Raw genomic sequence first — 21,209 nt, forward strand, 5'->3', positions numbered from 1 at the left:
GATGCTCTTATTCGAGTCTTGAGGTATTTGAGATACACTCTAGACTGGGGAATACATTATACCAAATTCCCTGCTATACTTGAGGGATATTGTGATGCTAATTGGATTTCCGATACCAATGAAAGTAAATCTACAAGTGGATATGTATTTACATTAGCAGGCGGAGCTGTCTCTTGGAAATCCACTAAGTAAACTTGCATTGCTAGATCTACTATGGAATCTGAGTTCATAGCTTTAGATAAGGCAGGTGAGGAGGCTGAATGGTTAAGGAATTTTCTTATGGATGTTCCTTTGTGGTCTAAACCATTTCCAACTATTTCAATACATTGTGACAGTCAAGTAGCTATCTCAAGAGCTCAAAATTCATCCTACAATGGAAAGTCTAGACATATTCGTAGGAGGCACAATACTGTGCGTCAGCTGCTTAAGGATGGGATTATGGCTATTGACTATGTGAAGTCAAGTGATAACATTGCTGACCCATTAACCAAAGGATTGGCTAGAGAGCTAATTCAACAAACATCGAGAGGGATGGGGCTAAAGCCTATTATGTATTAGATCACCTATAATGGAAACCCAACCTTACAATTGGAGATCACATGGTCAAGGTTCAATGGGACAACGAAGTTATTGGAGTGGTCTGTGGGGGTACTACATTGGATTTATTCCAAACCTCTCCCTATGATGCGTAGTACCAACTGTATTGATTAGAGGATGAGCTAATGCTCTTAATGCTTACTATAGCTGATATTCAGTGGGGTGTTTAAATACAGTGCACCCTTGATAGTAGCACCTATTTGAGTGTGGAAGTGGGGCCGCTTCCTATGAGAATTGAGGCGAATTCTCTAGAGCACTCAAAGAAACTGGGAAAGTTCACGGCCGAAATGAACACAACCGCGAGAACTCAATGACTGTTCTAGAAATCATGTGTGTGTTCTATTGTCTCAGTTTGCAACTATAATTGTAGAGTTCAAGACATAGTTCACTCTACAGTTAGTAAGCTCAATAGAATATACAAAACCAAGGTTCAAGTCGATAAACACCTAAACCTGCATGATTTATACCGTACTCCAGAGTAATATTTTCATTTATCTTATTTCTTTCATGTGGGGGATTGTTATATATTTATGGTATAAATATAAAATGTGAAAGAAATAATCAAATTAGATAAAGTGCCAAAGTGGTGGGAAATGTGACATTTGTGTGGGACGTCAGGGGTTCGAATCACTCCCCACGCAAATATTAAAATGTCTTGATTGGGGCCTTGGGCTTTTGGGCTTCCTTGACTAAAATAAATATTTTTTTTTTTTGGTTATTTAATTGGTAAAACTAGCCAGTATTTTATGACTGTTTGTTTTTGTAACAACCCACTAACTGCCATTAAAACACCAACTACTCAGTCATTAAATTCTGCATTAACATGGTGAAGACTGTTACTACCATCTTGCCTATATAAGCCCATATCTTGCTTTGGGAAAAGACACACAAAAAGAAAATAGAATCAATCACTCTTTTCATATTGTGAATTTCTTATATTCGGGTTTTTATACCTATTCTGGAGTACAATTGAGAGTTCTAGAAAAACCATTCGTGATTGCTGCATAAGTGGTTTACGATCGTTGTATCCTGGGAGTGATTGTCCACGGAGGTCACAGCAATTATTGACGGGCAATTTCACTTTAGGACATCGTGCTGTCACGAGACTCGATCGATAAGTTTTATATTTCTGCATTATATTGTTCTGATCACTGCTGCAACTAATTATTTTTCCAACAAATACTTCATTTGAGAACCAACAACTTTCACATACTTGGGATAAAACACAGAAATGAGGAGAGCAAAAAATCCAACTTATATAAATAAGAACATTTTGCTATAATAAGAAAACACCGGAGGTGTAAGCTATATGTTTAGCCAAAACCATCAGGATGGAGATTTTAGAGCTCAAGAATTCAAGGGAAGAAAGTTTTCATGGTTCTCCAACACCAGTGGTTGAAGTTAAATGGCCAGGCTACGAGTGATAAATGAGACAACACAATTTTTGCGATTTCCGCTGGTAGATGTTAGAGTTCTTAGAGCACGATCACGCTTCGGGCTTCTACTTCACTGTTCTGCAATTTTGGGGAGCTATACGTGGGTTGGAAGAAATGGAATTTCCCTCCCTCTTTTCTATTTCTTTTTTTGTTTTTTTCTTTGGTTCTTTCCTTCATTCAATGAATTGTCATGTCAAAAAATTTAAAAGAATACACAGATTTATTCTTGACAGAATATTTACAAGGAACTCACAAACGCGTGAGCCCTCCCGAATAAACAATGCCCAAAAATTAACTCGCTTACCTCCACGTGAGGTGTCGATAAAGGGGTCGTGTAAACTGGACTTGTACACCAAGCAACCCTCAATTTAAAATGCAAGTAAACACCTTGTAAAGACCAGCCTGTACTTCTTCCATCAATCCTCTTATTTCTCTATCATAACTTCACAATTTCTTTCATTTTAACATTGAATAAAGCTGTGGGTACATAATTATTTTCACAGGAAAGCTACAGATTTTTAAAATCTGCGACGTGGCAGCAACAAATAATATTTAATTAAGCAAAAAAAATTGCAAAAGAGAATCAGAAGTCAAATGGAAACCGCAAAATCTCAGCCATTTTCCTACTAATTTGTCTCAACCCAGCCCGCCCCCCAAGAGTAGAACCCAGCCATCTTCCCCTGCCCTCCACCGCCCGCCGCTCAATCAAGATTCATCGGCACATTCTTCCCCCCCACAAATACAAACCAGTCTGCCATCCACTGCTCAATCAAGATTCACCAGCACATTCTTCCCCCCACAAATACAAACCAGTCCGCCATCCACTGCTCAATCAAGATCCACCGGCCCATTCTTCCCCCCCAAAATCCTTTTGTAGCCATTGTCAAAATATAGTGCAGATTCAATCCATGTGAGTTCTCTGCAATCTTCGGGTTTCAATTTTAGTTGTGGGAAATGCTTTTTCATTGTTGGCCTAAGTTGGTCGATTGGGCCTTGATATAGGGACTCAAAATTAGCTTCAATTATGGGCATCCCTTTTTCAGTCTGTCCCATTAAAATGAGTATTCCTAGGAAAAGATCTCTAGACACAGGGGCAGACCCAGATGGGGTCATGTGGGGACAAATGACCCCACAGTTTTCTGGAATTTTTTTATTTTTTTATTTTTTTGCTGAAAACTTAATTTTTTGTCCTAAAAAATTGAAATTCTAAATCTATATCCAATCACATTGTCTATATCCATTATTTAGTCCATAAATATATCATATAATCCACCGATTTCTTCCCAAAGTGCAAATATCGAACATGAACAACAAACAACCGATTTTTCCTTTTTGTTCATAATATGTTGTTCGAAAAAAAAAATATTTTGACCCCACAATTCGTACGGTTTGGGTCCGCCCCTGTCTAGACAACTGATTTATTATTTTCTGCCACTTTTGGACGAAGTTTGTAGCACCTTGTTCTAAGGATCTTTAACTTGATTACTTTATTTTGCTGGCAGTTGGTAGTTTATGAAGAAGTTAAGATGCTAGTTCAAAGAAAATGAAGTTTGCTATTGATTGCTATTTCATCAAGATGTCAGGCTATATGTAATTTGCTAATTTGCTACTGTGTTGTAAAATAGGAAGTTGGTATTTTGTTACTGTATTGTAAAGTCCCACCACGTTTAGTATCCAATCGGCTGTGTTATAAAATAGGTGGCCGAATTCTCATCAATTCACTGTGGTTTAAAATATTCATCTCATTTTGCTGATAATTTTGTCATCATTGTTGGACTATACAATGTCATTTGCTACAGAATGGATGGATTTGGCTCCGGTTTTTGGCACTTTTCAGCAATGTTATTTTTTTCTCGGTGCTGGAATTATTTCATTGTTATTTGATCCTACAACTGTGTCAATTTAGATGATAAAAAACAGCAGATTGTAAGTGAAGTCTCCCCATTGACAAAAGATCTTCAACATACTTTAATTGCCTTTTCGTTTGTTTATTTAAACCTCATTTTCTGCTGCTTATTCTGAGTTTTTTCAGCACCATGTGCTAGTCAACAGCATTCTTATCTTGCACGGTATATCCACATGCATTTACGGGCTACATTTTCTTGTATTATAAACATGCAGGCCACTACGCATGTAGTCAGCTACAATTCCATTCTTGAGATGAAATCTAAAGGGATACATTAACCCACGCTGCAATCATGGTGTTCACAACTATGATCCTTACTCATCCATTTTTGTCTTACAAACCACATTGAAATGCAGATTACACATACATAAAACCAATATATCATTGTACAAAGTGAAGTTCACATCATACTAGTGCTTCAAGTGAAGACATGACTCAAATCACCCCTTTAAATTGAGCTCTTTCCTTTCCCGTCACATTTCTCAATTCCTTTTCCCTTGCTAAAAGTCATATGCAATAAAATGTCGACGCCTTGTTTCTCGCTAATTTTGGCTAGCCCATTAAATAATCTTGGCAAGTTTTCGTCTTCCCTGTCGGGTGCCTCATTGACAGCATCATTAATGGAACTCGATTCCCCGTCTAAAGCTTCATCTTTCACCCAATAGAAGTACCCACATTCGTTACTACAGGTAAAGAACAATCGACCGTTGTTTAGCAGTATCCCATTTGACCTGAAAACATTTTCGATATCCATGGTCACAACTAGGGCATCGACGTATTAATTGGCATTGTCCGACGTAGTGTGTGTTGCTTCTGCAACTGTGATAGACTCCAAAATTCCTTCATCTCATTATAGTCGATTGCTGCAAATGAAACAAACTTGTTAAAAAGGTAGACTCGAAGATGTAGTTACATGATTAATTATACATACATAAGATTGAAAATATAATAAACACAAACTCATGGGTTCAAATATCTCGTAACAATCACATTTACCGCTGTATAGAAGCTGATAAAAGGAATAGAACTATACATCATTTGTAGGTCCAGAGTGTTAGATGGTACAAATGCAATGGATTTAAGCACAAGAGACTGGGGAAGTTCTACCTTTCACCATCATCCTCTAATCTTAATGATCCATGGAAGTTCTACCTAAAGTTTTCGATGCAAGAAATTCCAGTTAAATTTGTCTATACCATCCACACCCCTTTATTTTGGAACATCAATAACCCTCAAGTGATAATGCTTGCTAATCAAGTTGACTTCAATAACCTGGGAGTCTATTTAATTTGTAGGCTATAGTTTGTGACCAAAATACTCTATTATACATAAAATACTCTAACCCAAGCAACCAGATCCTGTGATCATCAACTGTGGTTAGAAGCTAGACTTGCCCTATTTGCAGGCTACAGTTTGTGACTAGTGGAATGCAGCCACCCCCTCAAATCATGGGCGACGGACTCGTGGTTGAACCTTCCAAGATTGCCAGATTGTAAATAGCGAGCAATTTCTTGTCTAACTGAATGGAGGCTCCACACCACACTACAAGTAGGTTTTAAATTTTCATTTCACAGATCTTCATTTATCTTCTTCAGCCTTACGAATGAGCACTAGTTTGTGCAAATATAGATATGCCCAACAGAATGCTTACCGAATGTTAGTTGCATATTCCGTCGGAGGAGAAGGAGGTTAGCGCGACGGTCGATTTCACTTTGGGTGGGTTAGTGCGGCAGTCGCGAATTTCACAAATTACTTTGGGTGTTCTTCGCTGCGCCGCTTCGTCGCCGACTTGAGGTGGAGGTTCGCACCATAGTCGATTTCACTTTGGCTAGGTTTGTGCGACGAATGGTATTGGGCAGAAAGGACTATCTTTGAAGGTAGGGCAAAATGACGAAGATGACTTCCCTGTTCCAGAGTATTTGGTTTTTTCTTTTCATTTTTTTGTTTTGTTTTTTAATTAGCTGCCACTTAATCATTTTTAAAAACCTGTAGGAATTCTGTATAAAGTTTCCCGTACCTATAGCGCGATCGTAAAAGTTACAAGATAGGATAACGAAATACTTGTGGTTTTGTCACATTTAATTTTTCTTATTTTATATTGATAAATATTATGCTAATAATATGATATATATGACCATTTAGTACAAATGATACGATGTGATATTAGCTTTTACTAGTTTTAAAGATATGATATAACGGTACGATGTGATATGTTGGAGATTGTATTAATATTCGCATCCTATTTAAAATCTTGGACATGTTTGGTAAAGCGTAATTATCTACTTTCTGGTAAATTAATTAGTATTTTCATTACTTTAAATGTTTATGTAGCACTTTCAGATTTTTTATTATATTTATAATATTTGGTGTCAATTCAAAGTTTACCATTCTGCTTTGAATTCAAGAAAAACGGACGATGGTTACCAAGTGTTAAATTCATCCATTAGTCATTTATTTAAATTATAGGAACAAATATTTGAATTAATTGACTACAAACATGGCATAGAAATACTTATAGTTACAGTTTCTTGGCAATAAATATTTGGTAGGGATTCATATTTATTAATGCAATAAATTTAGGTTGTTACAAACGCTCTTGTCCATATACTCATCAACAAAATAGGATAATCGAAAAAAAGAATCATCACTTACTGGATGTTGTTCGAGTGTTGCTTTGGAATCTTCAATTCCGAATATATTTTGGATTGAAACTCTCTCCACAACCATACACCTAATTAATCAACTTCCCACTCAACATTTGGACTTTAACATGCCTCATTTGTGTTTGTACAATACACATCCTAGTTATGACATGTTACATACTTTTGTGTGTGTTTTCTTTGTTCATCTAAATGTCAAAAACCTGTTGCTCAATCTGTATAATGTGCTTTTATGGATTACTGTATTGCTCAAAATGATTTTGATTGTTATAATGGTATTGCTAATCATTTTTTTATATCTCAAAATGTGATTTTCTTTCACAATTGGTATTACTTCTAGCAAAATATTGTAAGCTCTACTGATTTAGCGTCACTCATTACCTTTGAGGATGACTCTTGACCCCCCAACCTCATCGCCCCTTTCCAACCCTAATCTTACTCCAAACTCTATTGCTCTTAGGTAATCCACTTGTATTACTTGCGCTCCAGATTGGTGTGGTTACTCTACAACTTTATTTCATATCACGGTTCCTACTTATTTTCAGACAATTACCCAACCATGTTAAAAGAAATCTATACAAGAACTTCAAGCTCTTCAAAAGAATCAGACACGAGGTTGTTCCCTATCCTCCTGACATCAAACCTATTGGGTCTAAATGGGTCTATTCTGTTAAATTCCGCTCTGATGGATCACTAGAGCACTATAAAGCTCAGTTGGTGGCTCCTGGGAATCGTCGAGAATATGGTGTAAATCATGAGACCTTTGCTCATGTTGCCAAAATGACAATGATTCGAACTGTACTGGCTATAGCTACCTCTAGAGGATGGTCTTTGAAGCAAATGGATGCCAAGAATGATTGTTAGTAAATTTAATCGGTAGTGTATGAAGTGGAATCGATTTCTCATATACCGTATTTGTGTTTTAGATACCGGATTCTCACTTACCGTATTTGGCAATTGCTTATCGTATTTGGCAGTGCAACTCATCTTATTTGTCAATTTACTGTATATGCTAGTTAGCTCATCATATATGACAGTGACTTAACAATAGAATTTTCACATTTTATGATAACTTAAACAACACAGATTTTGGACAAACTGTTTGTTTTCATAAAATAATTTAAATAACACAGAACTTGATTTTTCACAAACACGATTTCATATCCCGATTCGTATATACAAAATATTATCTGATTAAAACAAATTAAACTACTTGAATAAGAATGGTAAATTATATAATTTGCAGAAACATAAAAGAAGTATAAATTTCAGAAAACTAAATAAAATCTGAAAGCATGCTAACATAAATCTAGAAGGCTTATAATTCTACAAATAATTAAAGCACGGATATTTAAACTGGAAGCATATAAATTTGGAAATAAACTTTTAACCCGAGACCTATGTAAACACAATTTTCTTAAAATAGATTCGCTCCCTCACTGTAAGTGCTTGAGGTCTAGTCCGAGCGTCTGTTTCCCAGGATACAACGGCAAAATCAGTAGAATCTGAGCACCACAAAAACTACTCCGGCGAATTGAATTTGTGTTCGAACAAGATCACCACAAAATTATACTGGACAGAGACCGAGATGCAGAAAGGAAGAAAATATTCAGAATGTTTTTCTCCTATTTTCATGTGGTTTTTGTATCTATTGGAACGGCTGGAAAATGGCAATTTATATAAGTTTAAACCTGCCTATTAACTCCATAACAATAAATAATGGAGTTGTTTCAGTTTCTGGGAGTTTTGGCAGTTTCAAGAAACTCAAAGGTCAGTTGAAGAAAGCAAAAAATTGTAAAACGTGGACACTTCAAACGGGCCAATTTTTTTTCTCCATTCAGTCTGACATTCGTATACGCAGGTCGCGCCCACACACAAGTTCAAGATCTGAAGGCAATTTCGGTCCGTGATTTGCACCCCCACTCGCGCACGCGGAGAGAGCCTCTATGCTACACATGATTACACCATTCTAATGTGCAATCCTATATAAAGTGGTTAATACTTTCTTTATTCTCCTATGTGGGACTAGACTCATTTTCTCACATAAACCATCTTCCAATGGTCATCTTTGAGTTTCAATTTCTCATTCATCCATTCACCAATTTTGACAAATAAATGTATGGTTTCGATGCTTTCACGGAGGAGAACAATGATCAACTTTGATCTTCCAAATTGGACCAACGGGTCCCACCGAAAATTTTGTCAAAGTGAGCCAATTCACTAATTTTTCCAACAATGATTTCTTACATGGCAACCTTAAGGATGATATTTATATGACACTTCCTGTTGGTCTATTTTTGACGACTACAGAAAGATGATCTGGGCTCCTCACTATAAAGTCGTGTATCTGAGCAATTAAAGGCCTCTCAAGACCACCATAACAATTGGTTAAAGGCAGATTCATGTCATATGACCAAGTCATCGCTCATGCAAAGTAGTAACAGAAGAATGCACCTTCTCCTACTGTCATATGACTCCCGAATGTGTAGAAGCTGAACTCTGTTATTTCGAGATAAAAAGTTAAAGAGTTACTATCTGTGAACCTGGTGCTTGACGGGTCCATGAATCACAGGAATATAAGACATATTCACTATGATCAGCAAATGAGCACAAGCATAATATGTCAAAGTAGTATGCATTACTTAATTTTCCACCTTCCCAAAGAAAACAAGCTTCATGTCAGGAGAGGAGAGAAAACATACATTTTCCAACCCCAATGGGAAATGAGAGGCATCCCAAGATAGACATCATATAGTTATTTAAAAGTTTTAAAAATGATAGATATTGAAAGGGATAGATATATAACAATAATGAATATAAATAGCAACTCCCTTGTAATAAATTAAAGTTTAGTAACTCAATTTAGGGGAGTTAATTGTTTCAACGCTCGCTGAACTTTGGGTAACGTCGCGTTTCACTTACTGAACTTTGACTTGCACCCGATCACTCACCGAACTTTACGACGTTGCACTCCATTCCTCACCTCGTTAATTTCCTCACTAACTGCTGCACGGGTGGACAATGGAACTGACATGTGGCCGTTAAATGCCACCATGGATTAAAAATAAAACAAAAAAGGAAATTGAAATCTCCCCATTTATTTTGCGGTTCCAGTCATTCATTCATTCCTCTCCCCAAATTGTAACCCTAAACCCTAAATCCAGCAATTCAAATCAAATCCCAAGTCCAAAGTTGTGAACAACAGCGACCTGTAAATTAATAATCCAACACTTCTCAACGACCAAACCGTCCCAATTAAGCTTGGATTCGTGAATAACGATCCCCAGAAACCGACAGCATGGATATAAGGAATCGAGGTAATTCGGTTAGTACTATTGGAACCCAATAACATATTCAGTTGCTCATTGTGTATTTAACGGTAACAAAGAGACTCTTTTACATATATTAGCTAAGTTCTAGGATTCTGGGGATCTGAACTCCGAATCTACTAGGAGGGTAAAGCTGCGCTAAACGTTTTGGAGTAAAAATTGTTGCTTATGGGTCTGTATAATGTTATGAAAAAATATGTATATAGCTAAATTTGAGATGTAATTTGTGTACATATAATTTTCCCAGAACGAGAATCGAAAAAATGCGGTGTACTTTGGAAGCAAAATTTGATGTAGATGGTTTGTGCAAACACATTGTGAGGTTTTAATTTCCACAAGTGTAGTTTTGCATTTAGTTTCCATAAGAAGCTGTAATGGGACGTTTTTTGAGGTGGTTGGAATCTTTTCATAACAATTGAAGTTTTGCATATTATTATGTATATCATTTACCACATTATTTCTTGTGTATGCGAGAACAAGGAAATTTGCCACAGTTGTAGACATCCGAGCCACCAATTGTGGGATTGTCCAAAAAAGCAACGATGCCAAAATTGTTGTTTAGGCTTTCTGAGGTGGTTGGAAGTTGAAAAAAAGAACAAAAACATAGGAAAGTTATTCATATGTTGCAGTCGAGATTGCGGATTTTTCATGTGGAGTAAAGTTTCCCCCGACGTCTAGATATTATTACAAGACGAAGGACAATCCAGTGGTGTGAAAGACGATCTTGGATCAAGATGTATTTGCATGGGAAAATGTAATTCGACAACTCCAGTTGTTGAGTTGTCAAGTATGTTGGAACATTGCGCTGGAATTACCAAACAAAAATACATCGACATAAGCCTCAACATAACCATGCGCAAGGGGAAAAAAGAGGCCGAAGAGAATGGGGAGCAAAAATGAAGTGAATCGTCCCATGTATTGTACTCACGTGCTTGATGAGAATCAGTAGTTATAATGTTGTAGTGATATAATGTTTAGTAGACTTTAATTCCAATTGGGTGTTATGTTATTACCACATCCAGTTGAATGTCCCTGTAATGATTTTAACTCCTGGATGTTTGTACTAAATGTTTTTTAGTTTAATGTTGAGCAAATTTCGCAAGTAAGGTGTTATATTATCAAATGTTTTTTAGTTTCATGTTTAGCAAATTTGGTAAGTGTTTTGCTTTTTCAATGCAAGTAATTCTGCCACTGAAATAGATTAGGCTTCTCAATATTAACAGGAAAAGGCAAATCCCTTACAGGAAGATGCACCCATTTTTATTGTATAATGGTCAACTGCTTCATAATTATTATCAACTGAACCCGAACTTCTGGCGGCATCTTGATCTTAAAAATGAACCTGATATCATTTAGAAAGAGATGAGTGAAAAGAAACTGTTGTGATGTGAATGATGATCAAAGCCTTGATTTCTGAAATTCGTGAACATTGTTAAGTGCACATAACATAAAAATTTGAAGACCCGAGAAAAGAGTACAATTATATTAGTGTAAAAATAAAACAAAAAACAACATCCTATCTTTAAACAAAACAAAACATCCTACCATTTGATATTTTGGAGTTAAATACAGAAGGCAGAAAAAACCTTCTTAGACACCATCCATCTACATCTACCACATTGTGCCTCCATTACATTTAGGTACATATATCTGCTAGTTACATCATCAAGAACAAAAAAACCAGCACGAAGCATTCTGCTTGCTACATATATCTGTTAACCACATCATCAAAAAACCAAAAAAAAAAAAAATCAATTTTTCTCCTCCAGCAAACAAACAACTTCAACAAAAAACCAAATTGTCTGGCGCTACAGTCTTCCTTCCCTTCATGATGTCTATTTACGTCTACTCCAATCAGCCCTTGGTACTCTACGACTTGACGCATTTGTTCGGGTAAGTTCATCCTCCGTATCATGGAGTTCAATTTGCTCAATCACCAACAAACTTTCCTTAGGCATTGAAATTGATAGCTCATGATTTGTACATGTAGTTTCGGATTGCATCCCGACCCCAGGAGTAGGCATGAAATGGAAAGTTTGTTGTTCTCTCTGTGCTTGGTTGGACCCTGAACCAGCACCTCTATTCGGCGTAAGTTTTCCCTAAAAATTGAAAGAAATATAAGTTATTGGAAACACAAGTGTAAAACAAATTGAGAGCGAAAGCACTTAACATATCTCCTATTGTCCACATCAAGAGACCTTCGACGCTCTACTGGCTCCAAAGGAGCCGCAACCCAGTCTTACAAATTAACATTTGAGTACTTCGTCACAGATTATGTTAAAAACAACTATCAAATGAGAATTTTAATAAGTACTCACCAGGGAAGGAGCATCTGGCCTGCTGTGATATCTTTTGTTATGACCTTGTAGTCCACATAATGAGCATGTCATTGCAACTCTTCCTTTTCTCCTAACAAAAGATTTTCCCTGCGAGTGTTCTATTACATCTTCCTCTGCTTGCCTCCTTCATTTTTGTTGCTTTCTTCCCCGCTGTGGAACAGTCCACGAACGTGCCATGATGGGAAGAGTGTCCAACTGGGGCAACAATTTTTTCCCATTAATCGGATTCATAATCTGATCATAGCACATCAAATATGTGTCAACTGTATAATAGTTGTCAACATAGCCCTCAGGTTTATTTTTGTACTCTCGTATAATGGCAGCAGCATGACTACATGGAATCCCCGTCAAGTCCCACCTCCTACATGCACAAGTCGGTTCTTCCAAATCAACAACATATGTCCCAGTTCTACAATCCACTTGCCATCTAGGCCCCTCTGAAAAGTGTAAGGTGCATTCAGCTGACATGTCCGTGATCTTGGCTAGTCTTTTTTTAATCCTTAGACACAATCGACCTTTGAAACTCCTCATCATAGTACGACGCTTCTCAATCTTTTTCATAAATCCCAATTGCATATCCGTGAGCATCGTTAAGATGAACTTCTCTCTATCGTCAATCAACAACTTATTGAAAACTTCACACAAGTTATTCAACAAAAATCACTTCGCGAATGTGTCCTGAAATGAGATTTACTCCATTCGGCCGGATGCCTTTCCATCAGCCATTTGTAGGCATCTTCACTTAGTTGCTGAATTTGTTGTATCCACTTTCTGTAGTCAGCAACTGTGGTTGATTTAGCAGCCCGCCAAAGAAAATCCTTCAGACTCCTTCCCTTGAACCCCGCACTGAAAGAGTTGGTTTACATATGTCTCACACAAAACCTATGCTCAATGGCCAGAAACAACTCATCAATGACATTACTTAAGCCCTTCTGTCTATCCGTCATCACAGTCCAATCAATACCGTTTCCCATAAGGATATCCTCAGCCAGATATCTCATAAACCATCTCCATGCAATCACGTTCTCTTTCTCCACAATAACATAAGCAATCGGGTAGATGCAGCCATTCGCATCTAGGTCAATTGCAGTGAGCAGTATACCCCCCTCCTAAACACCACGAAGGTGATACCCGTCTACTCCAATTATTTTTCTACACCCCAGTTGGAACCCCCTCTTGCAAGCACTAAAACAAATATAGACACCTTGAAATACTTGACCATTAAGTGCTATCATCACCATTGACCCTGGGTTGGATCTCAACACCTCCGCTCTGTAGGACCTCAATTCGACAAATTATTGTTCAATAGTCCCATTTATCATCTGCTTTGCATACCTTCTTGCTTTCCAAGCGACATTTCTAGTAATATTTATATTCAAGTCCTCCTTTACAGTCACTTGCATACTTTTCGTTTTCCACTACGGATCTGCCTTAAACTGCTCGAAATATCGATGGACTATGAACATGTAAGTGCGGTGACGATTATATTGGTCCCGACTACATGTATGTTCAGGCGTATATGACTTCACTTGCATCGTATCTAAATTATTTATCTTCAAAGCCCATATTCTCCATTTACACTCTGTTTTACATATGCCTTGAACTCTTCTTTCGTCATTTGCCTTACACTTCACATTGTATCCATTTACTGCACCGTACGTTCGAATATCCTTCCTAAATTCTTTAACAGAACTAAACAACTGCCCAATCTGAAAGTGTGGATCCCACATATCCATTTCTGGACTGAACTCCGGAAATCGATACCCGACCTCATCATCAGATGAGATAGCTGACAACAGTTCTTCAGATGATGGACATTCCAAATCATCAGCCTCCTGATCTTCATCGTGTTTCGTTCATGCATAATCATCTTCATCTTGTTCAGTTGCACCCCCATCACATCCTAACTCAATTCCTTCTGTTACATTCTTGTCGAATTTCAGATTGTCTTCCCTAGATGATATAGCATTATCGGAATCATTGAAGTCGGAGTCATCCTCCGCATCTGTTAAAAAAGCTTTCAATTAATAACTGTGGGTATCATTATAAAAGAATACATTTATTTCAGCAGAAGAAGGTGATATCTATTTTGACCATCCAACTTCGCAAGCCACAACATAATATAACAATACCTTGAATAAATCAAGAAAATGTAAAGACTGCTCACAACATTGTTCAGAAACAATGACCACCCAAATATGTCATTGACAATAAATCATTATAAGATACATCAAACTCTAATCCTTGAGGGGGAATGTGGAAAACATGAGTTAATTTCAAAGGAAATTAGCGATTTTCGAAAATAATATAATACCTGTATTTTCTTAGAGATAACAAGGTGTTTTTGCACATCCCTATCAATGCGGGATCTGATGGTAAACTTGTAGCATATGTATTCTTTTATAATGCCTTTTCCACACATAACTCCGACCAGTCTATTGATCGTCCACAAAAATAAAATAAACCATAAATTGAAACACAGACAAGAGAATATTCGCATTTACGGTCATGTGATTCCTTCATTTGCTAATCTTTGATAATCAAACTCTATGCGTCTTGGATTCTAGCGTCGGTGGGGTATGCGGTTGGCCACAGTGAAGATGTTGTCGGGTTAAGGTTCTTCATAAAAAGGGAGTTAATTGATATTGGCCATGGCAATAAGAGTAAATCATGTTTTAATTCGTTTTTTTTTTTTTTTAATCAATGGTGGCATTTCACGGCCACATGTCAATTCCGTCTTCCACCTGTGCAACAATTAGTGAGGGAATTAACGGGGTAAGGAATGGCGTGCAATATCGTAAAGTTCGGTAAGTGATCAGATGCAAGTCAAAGTTCAGTGAGTAAGCCTTGACGTTACCCAAAGTTCAGTGAGCGTTGAGACAATTAACTCCAATTTAGAGCCTCATTAAAAACTCTCTAAACACAAAATATTCTCTATTTTAAGAATCAATGTTTAAATATAAGCTCCAATAAACTTTTTATTTTAACTTTCTAAAATAAAAAATGAGTTTAACTCTCCAAATTTAGAAAATTAAATTTACCATATTTTCTTAGTTAAGGATGATTGTATTTAGTAAGTTACAAATTTCAAAACTCTACAATTCAAATTATCCAAATTACATTTCAGTTGAAAAAGCAGAGAGGTATAAAGAATCTAGAATGTAAAACACATGGTGCTCACTTGGACCAAGCCAGACCAGCCTTTACGGGTGGACCTGAACAGTCAACCCAATGGTGCACACTTGGATCGAGCCAGACACAACCCAGACCAAGACTAGCCTCAAGCTTTTTGTATCAAGAGACAGATAGAAGAACTCCTCGTCTCTAAACATCAGCTATTACATGAATCGTTATTGTTCTCATGAAGATGTGATGAGCAAGAAGCCGACTTCCATATGAAGTTTCTTTTGAGCGGCATCAAATCCAGTTGCGGTTTCTTTATTGAAGATGCCACTTTGTGCACTTGATGATTGAGATTTGCTAGCATATCTTCGGGAGGGAGATTCTGGCCTTTCAAGGTGGAGCTTGCAGCAGCATTGATCTGTAAAGGAGCAGATGAACATGTCGGAGAAAATTTTCAGGAAAAAGCAAAATTCCAAACGACACACACTTTCATGACCCAAAATGGATGGCAGGAAAAACAGGTACAGTAATATCGTGCCAATTGTTCCAGTAGACTCAAGTTTGAGTTCTTCACATTTGACGTAATATTATTTTTTGGTTGTTCTATTCTTTAAAGAAAAGTTAAATTGGATAAACCCACTTTGACCGACTCATGTTGACATTAAAATGACCCCTCTAATCCACGTCTTCCCTCTATTCAGTGAAGGGTCCTCCCTATAATAGCTAAGGTAAAGTATCGATCTTGGATCACTCAATTTTTTCTCATAACTCACCAACTGGAATTAGCTTATTAGATCCTACATCTACACTTACATTTTCATACTGGAAAGCATGAGATCCAGCCTACCCAGTAACTTAGCTATCAACTTCTCCACATTTTTGCCCAAGGTCTACTTAAAGAGAAAAAAATTACTTTAAAAAAAATTTAAATAATCAGATAATTTCATTTCCAGTACCTTTTTGAACTCTTTCCACTTTCAGTTTCTTGTCTAACCAAATTTATGCACTCTGACTCCTCTAAATGAATGGATACCTATGCTATACACCTTATAATCAAACAAGAGTATAAGACACTTGAATAGCTTATGCTGTTTTGCATAGAGAATAAATTGAAACTCTTATAATTAAAATTTTATAAATTAATAATTTCTGTTAATAAAATTCTAAAACACCAACTCTATTCTATGTCCCAAATTTATGCTCGATGATTATTACCTTTTGAAAGAAGTCTATTATACTATTAATTATAATAGGGAATTCACAATATATGTATTGCATTATTATATGCACAGAGGTTATAACATACATTTACAGAAGTAAGTTCATTATATAAATTTATAAGGATTGTGGCACCACATACAATATATTATTCCTAATTACAAATTTGAGCTTCGGATCGCCAAGCCCAAATTGCAGCTTCTTGAGTTCACTAGAATAGTAGGAGCTTCTTTTAAGATAGAAGAAGAGTGTAAGTGTGCCGTGTCATATACACACATTAAGAGCTATGTCCAAAATTACATACAATAACAAGCTGTGTTGTAGAGGATGGAAAGAAATTGATAGGACAATATACAAATTCCATTGAATTTAAAATTCACAGTATCATAAGATTGAGAAAAAGCGAAAAAGTAAAACTTTTTTAATTTAACCTCTGTCTGGAAATGATTTATAAATGCTACCTCACCCTTTCTTCATTTCAAACGGACAAAAACATGCACTGCCGTTGGTTGCCCAGTTTTTCCCTTTCCAGAAGACCATTTTTGCCCCTTACCCATGTAGGTCAATTTACATCACAAATATGATGTATGTGGGGCATTTTGGTAATTACTGTAGTAAAATTTCGTTAAATAAAAATGTGAAACCAAGTTTAACAATTGAAGGCACTTGCGGACACCAATGTCTGCCCTCCTTTCAAGGGCAAAAATAGGTGGCTGCTGCATGTTCAACCACAACAAAATTTATATATCAATTATAACTAGTATGTTTCAAAACAGAGGCTTAGTAAATTACACAGTTAAATCATAACAAATTGCTTGTACCGATTGTGATGCCGCTATAACTGTCTTCAGCAATCCTTTTGCTATAGGCAAGATGCAGAACCTTAAAAACAACAAATTTGATAGGTCAGAGAGTTGTAAGAAAAATAAAAACGCAAAATAAACTTTCTTATTGTAGAGTTTAGTCCAAAAGAATTTATGTTATATTAAAAAACTCTTGTACAATTTCTTTTTACGGCATATACAGACAAGCAATTTCAGTTAGACAGCTTTGTAACTCACTCACGATCTTTCTCATTCTCCAAATACAAGCATCAATCTCCTATTTGAAGGAGTTAAAGTCAGCAGTTCATCCCTCTCCATATTCATCCAGTTAGGTAGTGGTGAGACAAAAAACATGTCGGTAAAAGTGAAAGGTCTAGAAATGAGAAAAAATATATAAAGGAAAGAGAGAGGAGAAAAATGGAAGGAAGAAAGCCATAAAAGTCTTGAACCTTCAATTGGTGTTATGTGATGATCTTCAATTCTCCTTCAGCATCAATTATTTAGTTTAACCATTCTCTTCTAGTCATTCCTAATCGTGTTCGAAACTCTATAAATTAGGAAGTTCTTTGGTCAAGACGTGTGCTACTGTTCTTGTATGTTTCTATGCTTCATCTCAATCTCCTCTTCAAACACTCTCTTTATAATGAAGTGAGTGTATTTGACGAGTATAATTCTTGCATGTTACACTGGTTTCTCTACTATGAAAATGGTTGATCTATGTCTCTGCCACTGCTCTTGACGAAGACATTGTAGGTTGTTTTAAAAGTAGAGATCATGATGAAGCATATCAACAATGAAAAATAAGTGGAAATTTCGACTAAACAACGTAACATTTCTAAATTCACAGTGTTTAGGACACTCAGAATGACTAAAAGAAATGGATTAAACCTAAGAGTCGATGCTGAAGGGGAGAATTGAAAATAATCACCGACTTTGCCTCTGGATTGTTCTCTTCCCTTCTCTTTATTATACTTCCCCATTTCTAGACTATTACAAAATTGCCCACATACCAAGAAGCACTTAGAATGCTTCATATTTTTGTTTCTCTACAACCAAGCTGGATTTTGCTAGCTACTCTTTTATACTTCCATACTAGATATCTCCAGAAATGAATAAGTATGTTGATCCACCGACTATCAGGGGCGTACCTATCACTGGGCCCTTAATTTTTGACATTTACGAAGTAGCCCACATAATTTTTAGTCCATAATTTTAAGTTTTTAACCCATAATTTTTACATAATTCTGTCTCGCCCCTACTTAATCATGTTCCTGGGTCCTCTCCTGTCGACTATAGCACTTGTAAACATGCCATTATTGCTTCTTGTAAGATGAATGAAAGAGATAATCACCGACTTTGCCTCCAGGTTGTTCTCTTCCCTTCTCTTTATTATACTTCCCCATTTCTAGACTATCACAAAATTGCCCACAAACCAAGAATCACTTAGAATGCTTCATATTTTTGTTTCTCTACAACCAAGCTGGATTTTTCTAGCTACTATTTTATACTTCCATGCTAGATATCTCAGAAATGAATAAGTATGTTGATCCACCGACTATCAGGGGCGTGCCTATCACTGGGCCCTTAATTTTTTACATTTGCAAAGTCGGCCACATAATTATTAGTCCATAATTTTAAGTTTTTAACCCATAATTTTTACATAATTCTATCTGCCCCCCACTGTATCGGGTCCACCCTGCCGACTATAGCACTTATGAACATGACATTATTGCTTCTTGTAAGATGAATGAAAGAGATATAATCACACAGGTGCTTTAGTGAAGTGCAGAGCAGTAAAGTATTCTTTGGTGAGAGCTTAATTAAGTGAACAGTGTAAGTGTATGTATCTCATAATACAAGTGTTTAGACAATAATAAATACAATTTACCGTTTTGTCATAAAATCAACACTTCACCATATGTAAATTCACCCAAAAAAATAATAATAATAAATAAAATAAAATAATTACTTCTGTGAAAAGTAGGTCTAACTTAATTTCAAGAACGAAAATTTTAAGCACATCCAAGCATGCTGGCTTCGCAAACATAATCAGTAAAATTCATATAGAAAATATAGTGAAATTCGATCTTTGTTAAAAAAATAAAAAATAAAAAAATAAAGAACAATTACATTCCACGGCCACCAGTTAAGGCTTCTTCTGATGGGTCTTTCCATTCATCCAACCTACAAAATAAAATAAACAAAATTATAAATATAACATATACATACAAATATCGACTTACAGAGAAGACACTTACACCCAACCGTAGCGGCGGTCGAAAAGGAGGCGTTTTGAAGGTGCGGCAGCGGAGGAATTTGCGGTGCTGCTCTGCATTTTTTTCCGAAGCTTGCAAAAATGAAAGTCCGAGTTCCATTTTGATTTGTGAAGTGGGCCGATTCGGCCCATTAAGCCATTTTGAAATATACCGATTTTACAACGAGTAATGTACACTACTTTTCAAAGTTAAGTAATTAAAACTCGATATTTTAAACTTCAATAAGCAATCGAAAATAGAACTAAATTCAGTGGCCAAAATTAGACATTTTACCAATCAAAGATATGAACCTAAATTCAATGACCATTGGAACTATTGACTCGGGAAAATTGCATCATTAATCTCCAACTCCAACCTATTGAATTTATGTTCATTTGTGCTAAGAGACAGCACGGTTTCCAAATTCGGATTTTAGTTACACATTAGTCCCTCGTGCCTATTTTCTTTTAGCCCTCGTTTGATATGCATTAAAATCAAAAATTTTATTTAAGTCAAAATCAATAACTAATTTTAACCATATATTTAAATTCACAACTTTTTCAACCACACATTTCATTAACTTTTATCAAAATCTATTAAAAATCTGATTTTTATCCCTACCAAACAAGGTAAGTCGATGGCGATTTATTAAGTTGACCTACAAGGGTAAAATTGTCAACATACGTCCCTCATTCTATTATTTGCATTCAAGCTTATTTTTCATTTCAACGCATTAAAAGTAGAATATAATACCAACACACATGAAGATTTCTTGAAAATAAATATTTTCTTGCATGTCAAAGACGAGTGAATTTTGTTTTTTTTATTTTGAGACTGAAATCAATTATGGAAAAAAATGAGAAAGGAAAACAAGCATTTTACTTCTACCTGTAAAGAGAGTTCGAAGAAAATGTGATTGAAGTAGTGCAATTGACCATTTTACCTTCAACAACAGCATGGAAATGATCATATTAGTGCAGTTTAAGTGGACTAAAAATGACATCAAGGTGTATAGTTCTCTGTACATAATATGTATTTGAATTCTTTCTTATACTAGTCTGCGTCTCGTGCGTTGCACAAATTTTGTATTTATTTTGATTTTATTAGCGTAAAATTTATAGATTGTACAAAAAGTATTTGGAAATAAGAAATGTTTGTTTGATTCTCATCTTTTGGTCGACTGTATATTTTATGTCACGATAATTTATTTTTATTCTTATAAATAAGTATAGTGAATGTTGTGATTGTATATATGTCAACGATAATTTATTTTTAATTATTTATTGTATTTTTTGTTTAATGTAGATGAAGATATTTATTTTATCTGATATTGCAAATAAGTTGTAAATTGAATTTTGCAAAATGCTTTTCTTTAGCAACTTTGATTCAAGAGGCTATACTTGTAGTTCAAAAATAACTCATGTAGTTGTAAATTGAAAGAGAATATCCACATACACAAACATTTAAATAACAAACTCAGGTTCGCACGTAAAAATAACTTGAAGTGACACTTACTGGATGG

The 21,209-nt window shown here is 35.9% G+C and overlaps 1 protein-coding gene across 2 annotated transcripts; it reads right to left on the reverse strand.

The window, feature by feature from the left end:
• Positions 1-15,289: 15,289 nt before the first annotated feature.
• On the reverse strand, positions 15,290-19,793 carry LOC111367324. 2 transcript variants are annotated; one of them, XM_022988136.1, is made up of 5 exons: positions 19,691-19,793; positions 19,563-19,616; positions 17,430-17,490; positions 16,347-16,436; positions 15,693-15,808 (listed from the first exon to the last, which is right to left on the reverse strand). In XM_022988136.1, exons 1-4 carry the CDS (start codon positions 19,765-19,767, stop codon positions 16,380-16,382), a joined length of 249 nt encoding a protein of 82 aa, XP_022843904.1. In that variant the 5' UTR covers positions 19,768-19,793; the 3' UTR covers positions 15,693-15,808; positions 16,347-16,379. The 2 variants fall into 2 exon arrangements, with proteins under 2 accessions (XP_022843903.1, XP_022843904.1); XM_022988135.1 differs by lacking the exon at positions 16,347-16,436 and having other exon boundaries at positions 15,290-15,808.
• Positions 19,794-21,209: the final 1,416 nt, after the last annotated feature.

Source organism: Olea europaea, chromosome 18, assembly GCF_002742605.1.
Source record: "Olea europaea var. sylvestris chromosome 18, O_europaea_v1, whole genome shotgun sequence".
NCBI lineage: Eukaryota > Viridiplantae > Streptophyta > Magnoliopsida > Lamiales > Oleaceae > Olea > Olea europaea.

Excerpts from the sequence above, each read along its gene's own strand:
- LOC111367324 (XM_022988135.1), bottom strand. The coding sequence starts at position 19,767 with ATGCAGAGCAGCACCGCAAATTCCTCCGCTGCCGCACCTTCAAAACGC. Across the intron at positions 17,491-19,562 it reads TTAACTGGTGGCCGTGGAAT|GTTCTGCATCTTGCCTATAG; the intron begins GTAATTGTTCTT and ends GTTGTTTTTAAG. Across the intron at positions 15,809-17,429 it reads TTATAGCGGCATCACAATCG|ATCAATGCTGCTGCAAGCTC; the intron begins GTACAAGCAATT and ends GCTCCTTTACAG.